Below are 11,402 nucleotides of genomic sequence, written 5' to 3' on the forward strand. Positions count from 1 at the left end.
GAAAGAAAGAAATAAAAGAAATAAAAATCATCTGAAGGGCAGTATCTTTATAGAATGGCAGTATCATATAAAAAAACTTAAAAATGGATCAATATTCACATTTTATAAAAATAACAGGTTGAGTGTGTGGAAGCTGCAAATCTGAGATATAGATGCCGTTTTTTCTTATTTAAGCCTAATTTTTCATTATTTTACTGGCTGATAGTAACACTACTCTGATTCTAGGCTGATCATTTGTTTATCCATAATCCTTTTTTGACCCAGAGTGTTGGTTATTACTAACCTATAGGTGGTATATAATTAATTCATGTAAGTACCAGATGATGAAAAATTCAAATCTAGATAAACCCATATTCTATTGATTTATTATGGGTAATCATTTGTGTTAACCCAAAGAGAAATAAGTGCATATAATTTAACAAATTACATAATAACTTTAACATGTTTCTCTGGCAGGACAAGTTCATAAAGAGATTGATTTAATTATGGGCCACCACAGGAGACCTTCTTGGGAAGACAAATGCAAAATGCCTTATACTGAAGCAGTTTTACATGAAGTTTTAAGATTCTGTAATATAGTTCCACTGGGGATTTTCCATGCAACTTCTGAAGATACAGTTGTACGTGGCTATTCCATTCCTAAAGGCACAACAGTCATTACAAATCTTTATTCAGTTCACTTTGATGAAAAGTACTGGAAAGACCCAGACATGTTCTATCCTGAGCGATTTCTGGACAGCAATGGATATTTTATTAAAAAGGAAGCTTTGATTCCTTTTTCTCTAGGTAAGAAAACATTCACAAATATATAATTTTAAAGTATCACAATGATTCATTATTAATAGCATCTCAATTTGAATCAACCTGTTCTAGAGTTTACAAGTCTGAATACATAGCATTAATTTTTTTATCTGTGGTATTATTATTATTCGTTCATTCATTCATTCATTCTTTTATTATTCTATATATTTCGTATTTACATTTCAAATGATTTCCACTTTTCTGGCCCCCTATTCCCCAAAAGTCACATAAGCCCCCTTCCCTCCTCCTGTTCTGCCATCTACCCCTTCCCACTTCCCTGTTCTGGTTTTGCCCTATACTGCTACAGTGAGTCTTTCCAGAACCAGGGGCCACTCCTCCGTTCTTCTTGTACCTCATTTGATGTGTGGATTATGTTTTGGGTATTCTAATTTTCTAGGCTAATATCCACTTATTAGTGAGTGCATACCATGACTGATCTTTTGAGACTGGGTTACCTCACTTAGTATGATGTTCTCCAGCTCCATTTGCCTAAGAATTTCATGAATTCATTGTTACTAATGGCTAAATAGTACTCCATTGTGTATACCATATTTTTTGCATCCATTCTTTCATTGAGGGAATACCTGGGTTCTTTCCAGCTTCTGGCTATTATAAATAGGGCTGCTATGAACATAGTGGAGCACGTATCCTTATTACATGCTGGGGAATCCTCTGGGTATATGCCCAGGAGAGGTATAGCAGGATCCTCTGGAAGTGGTGTGCCCAGTTTCCTGAAGAAGGGCCAGACTGATTTCCAGAGTGGTTGTACCATCTTATAGCCCCACCAACAGTGGAGGAGTGTTCCTCTTTCTCCACATCCTCGCCAAAACCTGCTGTCTCCTGAGTTTTTAATCTTAGCCATTCTGACTGGTGTAAGGTGAAATCTCAGGGTTGTTTTGATTTGCATTTCCCTAATGACTAATGAAGTTGAGCATTTTTTTAAGATGCTTCTCCGCCATCCGAACTTCTTCAGGTGAGAATTCTTTGTTTAACTCTGTACCCCATTTTTTAATAGGGTTGTTTGGTTTTCTGGAGTCTAACTTCTTGAGTTCTTTATATATATTGGATATTAGCCCTCTATCTGATGTAGGATTGATGAAGATCTTTTCCCAATTTGTTGGTTGGATATTAGCCCTCTATCTGATGTAGGATTGATGAAGATCTTTTCCCAATTTGTTGGTTGCCGATTTGTCCTCTTGATGGTGTCCTTTGCCTTACAGAAACTTTGTAATTTTTTGAGGACCCATTTGTCAATTCTTGCTCTTAGAGCATACGCTATTGGTGTTCTGTTCAGAAACTTTCTCCCTGTACCGATGTCCTCAAGGGTCTTCCCCAGTTCCTTTTCTATTAGCTTCAGAGTGTCTGGCTTTATGTGGAGGTCCTTGATCCATTTGGATTTGAGCTTAGTACAAGGAGACAAGGATGGATCAATTCGCATTCTTCTGCATGCTGACCTCCAGTTGAACTAGCACCATTTGTTGAAAAGGCTATCTTTTTTCCATTGGATGTTTTCAGCCCCTTTGTCCAGGATCAAGTGGCCAGAGGTGTGTGGGTTCATTTCTGGATCTTCAATCCTGTTCCATTGATCCTCCTGCCTGTCACTGTACCAATACCATGCAGTTTTTAACACTATTGCTCTGTAGTATTGCTTGAGGTCAGGGATACTGATTCCCCCAGACTTTCTTTTGTTGCTGAGAATAGTTTTAGCTATCCTGGGTTTTTTGTTATTCCAGATGAATTTGATAATTGCTTTTTCTAACTCTCTGAAGAATTGAGTTGGGATTTTGATGGGTATTGCATTAAATCTGTAGATTGCTTTTGGCAAAATGGCCATTTTAACCATATTGATTCTACTGATCCATGAGCATGGAAGTTTTTCCCAATTTTGAGGTCTTCTTCCATTTCCTTCTTCCGAGTCTTGAAGTTCTTGTCATACAGATCTTTCACTTGTTTGGTAAGAGTCACCCCAAGATACTTTATACTGTTTGTGGCTATCGTGAAGGGGGTCATTTCCCTACTTTCTTTCTCAGCCTGCTTATCCTGTGAGTATAGGAAGGCCACTGATTTGCTTGAGTTGATTTTATAACCTGCCACTTTGCTGAAGTTGTTTATCAGCTGTAGGAGTTCTCTAGTGGAGTTTTTTGGGTCACTTAGGTAGACTATCATGTCATCTGCAAATAATGATAGTTTGACTTCTTCCTTTCCAATTTGTATCCCTTTGACCTCCTTATGTTGTCGAATTGCCTGAGCTAGTACCTCAAGTACACTATTGAAAAGATAAGGAGAAAGGGGGCAGCCCTGTCTAGTCCCTGATTTTAGTGAGATTGCTTCAAGTTTCTCTCCATTTAGTTTGATGCTGGCTACTGGTTTGCTGTATATTGCTTTTACTATGTTTAGGTATGGGCCTTGAATTCCTGTTCTTTCCAAGACTTTAAGCATGAAAGGATGCTGAATTTTGTCAAATGCTTTTTCAGCATCCAATGAAATGACCATGTGGTTTTTTTCTTTGAGTTTGTTTATGTAGTGGATTGTATTGATGGATTTCCGTAAATTGAACAAACCCTGCATTCCCGGGATAAAGCCTACTTGATCATGGTGGATGATCATTTTGATGTGTTCTTGGATTCAGTTGGCAAGAATTTTATTGAGTATTTTTGCATCGATGTTCATAAGGGAGATTGGTCTGAAGTTCTCTTTCTTTGTTGGATCTTTGTGTGGCTTTGGTATCAGCGTAATTGTGGCTTCGTAGAAGGAATTGGGTAGTGTTCCTTCTGTTTCTATTTTGTGGAATAGCTTGAAGAGTATTGGTGTTAAGTCTTCTTTGAAGATCTGATAGAATTCTGCACTGAAACAATCCGGTCCTGTGCTTTTTTTGGTTGGAAGACTTTCTATGACTCCTTCTATTTCTTTAGGCGTTATGGGACTGTTTAGATGATCTATTTGGTCCTGATTTAATTTTGGTATTTGGTATCTGTCAAGGAAATTGTCCATTTCCTCCAGATTCTCCAGTAGTGTTGAATATAGACTCTTTGTAGTAGGATCTGATGATTTTTTGGGTTTCCTCAGTTTCCGTTGTTATATCTCCCTTTTCATTTCTAAGTTTGTTAATTTGGATACTTTCTCTGTGCCCTTTGGTCAGTCTGGCTAAGGGTTTATCTATCTTGTTGATTTTCTCAAAGAACCAGCTCCTGGTTTTGTTGATTCTGTGTATGGTTCTCTTTGTTTCTACTTGATTGATTTCAGCCCTGAGTTTGATGATTTCCTGCCTTCTACTCCTCCTGGGTGAAATAGCTTCTTTTTGTTCCAGGGCTTTCAGGTGTGTCACTAAGCTGGTAATGTATGCTCTCTCCATTTTCTTTTTGGAGGCACTCAGGGCTATGAGTTTTTCTCTTAGCACTGCTTTCATTGTGTCTCATAGATTTGGGTGTGTTGTGTCTTCATTTTCATTGTGTTCTAAAAAGTCTTTAATTTCTTTCTTTATTTCTTCCTTGACCAAGGTATCATTGAGTAGAATATTGTTCAATTTCCACGTGTATGTGGGTTTTCTGTTGTTTTTGTTGCTATTGAAGACCACTTTTACTCCATAGTGATCTGATAGGAGGCATGGGATTAGTTCGATCTTCTTATATTTGTTGAGGTCTGTCTTGTGACCAATTATATGGTCGATTTTGGAGAAGGTACCATGAGGTGCTGAGAAAAAGGTATATTCTTTTGTTTTTGGATAGAATGTTCTATATATATCTGTTAAATCTAATTGGTCCAAAGCTTCAATTAGTTTCATTATGTCCCCGTTTAGTTTCTGTTTTCCTGATCGGTCCATTGAGGAAAGTGCAGTGTTGAAGTCACCCACAATTATTGTGTTAGGTGCAATGTGTGCTTTGAGCTTTAATAAAGTTTCTTTTACGAAAGAGGGTGCCCTTGCATTTGGAGCATAGATGTTCAGGATTGAGAGTTCTTCTTGTTGTATTTTTCCTTTGACCAGCAAGAAGTGTCCCTCAGAGTCTCTTTTGATGACTTTGTGTTGAAAGTCAATTTTATCTGATATTAAAATGGCTACTCCAGCTTGTTTCCTGAGACCATTTGCTTGTAAAATTGTCTTCCAGCCTTTTACTCTAAGGTAGTGTTTGTCTTTGACCCTGAGGTGTGTTTCCTGTAAGCAGCAAAATGTAGGGTCCTGTTTACGTATCCAGTCAGTTACTCTATGTCTTTTTATTGGGGCATTGAGTCCATTGATGTTAAGAGATATTAAGGAATAGTGATTGTTACTTCCTGTCATTTTTGACGTTATTTTTAAATTTGATTGGTTAACTTCTTTTGGGTTTGATGAAAGGTTACTATCTTGCTTTTTCCAGGGTGAAGTTTCCCTCCTTGTATTGGTGTTTTCCTCCTATTATCCTTTGTAGGGCTGGGTTTGTGGATAGATATTGGGTAAACTTGGTTTTTTCATGGAATATCTTAGTTTCTCCATCTATGGTGATTGAGAGCTTTGCTGGATATAGTAGTTTTGGCTGGCATTTGTGTTCTCTTAGAGTCTGCATGAGATCTGCCCAGGATCTTCTAGCCTTCATAGTCTCAGGTGAAAAGTCTGCTGTGATTCTGATAGGTCTTCCTTTATATGTTACTTGGCCTTTTTCTCTTACTGCCTTTAATATTCTTTCTTTGTTTAGTACATTTGGTGTTTGAATATTATGTGGCAGGAAGTATTTCTGTTCTGGTCCAGTCTGTTTGGAGTTCTGTAGGCTTATTGTATATTCATGGGCATCTCTCTCTTTAGGTTAGGGAAGTTTTCTTCCATAATTTTATTGAAAATATTTGCTGGCCCTTTAAGTTGTAAATCTTCACTCTCATTTATACCTATAATCCTTAGGTTTGGTCTCCTCATTGTGTCCTGGATTTCTTGGATATTTTGGGTTACAAGCTTTTTGCATTTTGCATTTTCTTTAACTGTTGAGTCCATGGTTTCTATGATATCTTCAGCATCTGAGATTCTTTCTTCTATCTCTTGTATTCTGTTGTTGATATTTGCATCTATGTCCCCTGATTTCTTCCCAAGGCTTTCTATCTCCAAAGTTGTCTCCCTTTGAGTTTTCTTAGTTGTTTCTACTTCTGATTTTAGATCCTGGATGGTTTTGCTTAGCTCCTTCACTTGCTTGTTTGTGCTTTCCTGTAATTCTTTAAGAGATTTTTGTGTTTCCTCTTTCATGACCTCAGCCTGTTGACCAAAGTTCTCCTGTATTTCTTTAAGTGTTTTTTGCGTTTCCTCATTATTGGCTTTTGTATTCTCCTGGATTTCTTTCGATGATTTTTGTGTTTCCCTTGCAAGGACTTCTAACTTTTGATCCATTTTCTCCTGAATTTCTTTAAGTATGTCCTTCATGTGTTCCTGTACCAGCATCATGACCAGTGATTTTAAATCCAAGTCTTGTTTTACTGGTGTGATGGGGTATCCAGGACATGCTGGTAAAGGAGAATTGGGTTCAGACGTTGCCATATTGCCTTGATTTCTGTTAGTGACGTTCCTGCGTTTGCCTTTTGCCATCTAGTTCTCACTGGTGTTAGTTGGTCTTGTCAATGCTGGACTCACCAGTGCAAGCTGCCCCTTCCCAGGTGGCCTCTGGTGCACAGCTTACCTCCTGTACTGCCTGGAGACAGGGTGCTGTTGCCCAGGCTGTTCTGATCCCGAATCAGACACCTGAAGGCTCCTGCTGGGGCCTGCTGGATTTACCAGAGCACACTGACTTCTCCCCGCTGGCCGCCCGGAAGCCCCTCTTGCCCTTTCCTGTAATTCTTTAAGAGATTTTTGTGTTTCCTCTTTCATGACTTCTGTCAACTGACTCACTTTCTCCTGCATTTCTTTAAGTTTTTTTTTTTTTTTGCATTTCTTTTTTTAAAATTTTTTATTTTCTATATTCTTTGTTTACATTCCAAATGATTTCCCCTTTCCCTGATCCCCCACTCCCCATATGTCCCATAACCCTTCTTCTCTCCATCCATTCTCCAATAACCTCTCTCCTTTTTCTCTGTCCTTATATTCCCCTCCAATGTTTGATCAATCCTTTCCAGGCTGTTCTGGATCCGAAGCGGAGATCTGAAGGCTCCCGCCAGAGGCCTCAGGACTGGAACCTAAGCTCTGTGGGGCCAGACCTACCGGAGCACCCTGTGTCCTCCCAGCCTGCCTCCGGGTGCACACCAGGCCTCTTGCACTTCCTGGAGACCAAGTGCTGGGGCCCAGGCTGTTCAGATCCCGAAGTAGACACCTGAAGGCTCCCGCCCAGCGCTTGGTGGACTCACCAGAGCACACTGATTCCTCCCAGCCAGCCTCCTGGGTGCCCCTCTGGCCTCTTGCAGGGCCTGGAGATGTGGTATTGTAGCCCAGGCTGTTCTGGATCCCGAAGTGGAGATCTTGTGTTTCTTCTTTATTGGCTTCTACCTCTTGAGCCTTATTCTCCTGAATTTCTTTAAGTGATTTTTGTGTTTCCATTATATGGGTTTCTAGCTTATTCATGTTCCCCCGTATTTCTTTAAGAGATTCATTTATGTCCTTTTTGTGTTCTTCTAGCAGCATCATGACCAGTGATCTTAAATCCAAATCTTGTTTTTCTGGAGTGTTGGCGTATCTAGGACTTGCTGATGTTGGAGAGTTTGGTTCAGACTCTGCCATGTTGCCTAGATTTCTGTTAGTAGCATTCCTACATTTGCCCTTTGCCATCTTGTTATCTCTGGTGTTCGTTGGTCTTGTCTCTGGATGATGTTTGAGCCTCCTGTGAGGCTGTAGGGCTAATTCCGCAACACTGGATGGCTGGTTTTCCCCTGTCACAGATTGCTGATGTGCTGCCCTTGGGTGCCCTGGGAGCCCTAGTGTGCCTTGCCCCAGATTGTGTCTCTGAACCAGGTGGTGCCCATTTGCTCCTTCTGGGAGTGCTGATGGTGTATGCTGCGGGGACCTTTTCTGCAGGTATCAGCAGAGTGCTGATCACTTTGCTGGGCAGCCGCTTCCCTAACAGGGTTGGTGCACACAAGGCTAGCCTAGCTGCTCAGGCCCTGAGTTTAGACAAAAGCCTGGCAGGCTTAGGCCTGAGCAATGTTTGCCTCGGGCTATGACTGTTAATTGGTTCTGACAGGTAGCCAAGATGGAGGCGTGCCTACACTCCCTGAAAGTGCTAGGAGAGTCTGCCTGGCTCACATCCTCCTGGCCAGGTGGGCACACAGATGGCCCACCGGATAGCCCAGGGCTTCTGTGCAGGCCAATGCCTGTCAGGCTTAGACCCCCGCAATGTTGTCCTTGGGCTAAGTCTGAGTACCTCGGGCTATTGGTTCTCTTTGGTGTCTGAGAGCCAAGATGGTGGAAAGTCTCTCATAACTGACTGGTGGGAGGCAGAGTTCTGATGTGGCTGCCGCTTGCAACCTGACTGGCCAGTGATGGTCAGTGGTGGTGGGTGCAGGGCCTGCCAGGACCCTGTCGCCTTGGTTCCACTGTTGATGGCCTTTCTGCTGGAGCTCACATTAATTTTTTTTAGTATTTTTTTCTTTTTATTTAAAATAGATTTTTTCTCACATAACATATCTTGATTACAATCTACTTCTATTCTTCCCTGTTCTTCTTTATCTCCCCTCCCATCCAATTCAGCCCCTTTGTGTTAAAACAAACAGACTTCTATGGGACAATAATAAAATATAACAAAGTAAGATATAATAAAACAAAATCTATCACATCATAGTTGAGTAAACAATAGCAGAGTTGGAAAGGAGCCCAGAGAAGTCACAAGAATCAGAGATCCACTCATTCATATACCCAGGAATCCCATAAAAAATACTTAACTAGAAGCCATGGTGTTGGTGTGTGTGTCTGTGTCTGTGTGTGTCTGTGTCTGTGTGTGTCTGTGTGAAGACAACTTAGTATAGACCTATGCAGGCCTTGTGCATGCTCAGTCTCTGTCTTCATATGAGTTTTGATCATAATTGTTGAGGGGCATTGTTTCCTTGGTGTCCTCCATCCCTACTCATATATAACATTAATTCTTACAGGAGAGAATGGATTCAATAATGATGAGTAGCTGTTTATATTCAAAACATATCTCAGTTAATTAAATAAAGCTAATGTTGTTGAGAAGGTGCAGCTGACTGGTTCCTTTCAAAACATTTTGGCTTGAGAATTTAGAGTTTGTTGTCAAACTTTTCTAGAGAGAAAATTCAGGAGCAAGTACAAGAAACTGAAATGCATAGAAAGGAAAGAAAAGACAACTAAGGTAAAACTAGAATCTAGTTCTCTTGCCTTCTAGTTTATTATGTCATCTCTAACTAGGAAATACTACTTCTATTATGAAATAGAACATGAATCATAGAACTTGACAGATGGACTATATCTTTATCACTGAGTAAAGTATCCAGTAGGTCAGTCAAAATGGACTTGGATCAATTTAAAAAAAAAAAGGCATACCTCAAAGACCTTCTATAGCCTGTCAAGTGCTCTATTGTATTATACAGAGAAGCCAGAGATGGAATCAAAATTTTTAAAGTTCATGATCTGATAAAAGGAAATAAAGGAATGTGTTTCTTCAATGAAGTGATAGTTTCTAATCATTGAGATTTGAGAAACTCCTTTCCTAATACATTATCTTCTAACATACTTTAATTTCCCAATTTCATGAATGACAACCAAATATTAGATATTAATTTTAATAAATGGTCTTTAAATATTTGCCTTTTCTGTTCAGGGAGAAGACATTGTCTTGGAGAACAGCTGGCTCGGATGGAAATGTTCTTGTTTTTTACATCATTGCTTCAGCAATTTCATTTGCATTTTCCACATGAACTAGTTCCAAACCTAAAGCCCAGGTTGGGCATGACATTACAACCCCAGGCCTACCTCATCTGTGCAGAACGACGCTGAAAGTGCACAAATGTATTGGGGAATAACCTTGTTGAATCAATAATGGTTTTGGGCCAAAGCCACACTTTTATAAAGCCAAGTGAACACAAATACACTGTTTAAAATAGTACTAGAGCAATAGCAAGCATTAATTATGTTTTTTTCAAATTTACATGAATTCTTATTGCAGAATTTATTGAACAGCACAGAGGTACAGGTGTTATGAAGATACTGAAAAGGGCCATGTGTGCTCTAAACAAACCTTTTGCTTAGTTTAAGATTCTTCTCATTTGTCTTCATCCTAAGGAACTTTACTCCCACTCCCGTAATGGTGTGATGTATACCCCTACACATATACATAATTAAAATAATAGAAAGTCTTTTTTAAAAGTAGGAAGAACATGGATTTAATTTTAATTGTATTATCTGGTAAAAATTTCCTAGTTCTCTGGTTCAAATTAGGAGGTTTTGGCATCTGATATATTAAGATATTTCTAGTTCCAAGGGAAAGAAAATCCTGGGCAGACATAACAATTGGAAATTTAGAGGTAACATGAAAGGATTAAGGTTGGAATAGAATGCATGATTCATGATTTAATTATTTTTTTACATCCTGATCAAAACTTCTCTATCCTCTCTTCCTCAGCCTTCCTTCTAAACTCACCTCTTTCCCATGTACTCTACTTCCCCTTCTCAGGAAAGGGAAGGCCTAGAAGTTAGATTAAGCCCCTGCTCCTACTTTAGGAGTCTCACATGAAGAGCCATCTGCACAACTATTACATATATACAGTGTAGGTCCATCCCATGCAGGCTATCTCATTGGCAGTTCAGTTTATGAGCAGCTATGGGCCCAGGTTAGTTGATTTTGCAGGTTTTCTTTTTTTTTTTTTTTTTTTTTTAAATTATTTTTTTATTCGATATAATTTATTTACATTTCAAATGATTTCCCCTTTTCTAGCCCCCCACTCCCCGAAAGTCCCGTAAGCCCCCTTCTCTTCCCCTGTCCTCCTACCCACCCCTTCCCACTTCCCTGTTCTGGTTTTGCCGAATACTGCTTCACTGAGTCTTTCCAGAACCAGGGGCCACTCCTCCTTTCTTCTTGTACCTCATTTGATGTGTGAATTATGTTTTGGGTATTCCAGTTTTCTAGGTTAATATCCACTTATTAGTGAGTGCATACCATGATTGACCTTTTGAGTCTGGGTTACCTCACTTAGTATGATGTTCTCTAGCTCCATCCATTTGCCTAAGAATTTCATGAATTCATTGTTTCTAATGGCTGAATAGTACTCCATTATGTAGATATACCACATTTTTTGCATCCACTCTTCTGTTGAGGGATACCTGGGTTCTTTCCAGCATCTGGCAATTACAAATAGGGCTGCTATGAACATAGTAGAGCATGTATCCTTATTACATGGTGGGGAATCCTCTGGGTATATGCCCAGGAGTGGTATAGCAGGATCTTCTGGAAGTGAGGTGCCCAGTTTTCGGGGGAACCGCCAGACTGATTTCCAGAGTGGTTGTACCAATTTGCAACCCCACCAGCAGTGGAGGAGTGTTCCTCTTTCTCCGCACCCTCTCCAACACCTGCTGTCTCCTGAATTTTTAATCTTAGCCATTCTGACTGGTGTAAGATGAAATCTTAGGGTTGTTTTGATTTGCATTTCCCTAATGACTAATGAAGTTGAGCATTTTTTAAGATGCTTCTCCACCATCCAAAGTTCTTCAG

The 11,402-nt window shown here is 39.8% G+C and overlaps 1 protein-coding gene across 3 annotated transcripts in view; it reads left to right on the forward strand.

The window, feature by feature from the left end:
* The window catches only part of LOC127697614 (vitamin D 25-hydroxylase), a 40,265-nt gene that overhangs the window by 20,724 nt on the left and 8,139 nt on the right, over nt 1-11,402 (forward strand). For 2 of the 3 annotated variants that reach the window (XM_052200881.1, XM_052200897.1), the window contains 2 exons: nt 457-786; nt 9,516-10,541. In XM_052200881.1, coding sequence (XP_052056841.1) covers nt 457-786; nt 9,516-9,691 — 506 coding nt within the window. In that variant the 3' untranslated portion in view covers nt 9,692-10,541. Of the gene's footprint in view, nt 1-456; nt 787-6,864; nt 8,831-9,515; nt 10,542-11,402 lie in introns of those variants that run through there. The other variant, XM_052200889.1, reaches the window with a different exon arrangement.

Source organism: Apodemus sylvaticus, chromosome 1 (genome assembly GCF_947179515.1).
Source record: "Apodemus sylvaticus chromosome 1, mApoSyl1.1, whole genome shotgun sequence".
Taxonomy (NCBI): domain Eukaryota; kingdom Metazoa; phylum Chordata; class Mammalia; order Rodentia; family Muridae; genus Apodemus; species Apodemus sylvaticus.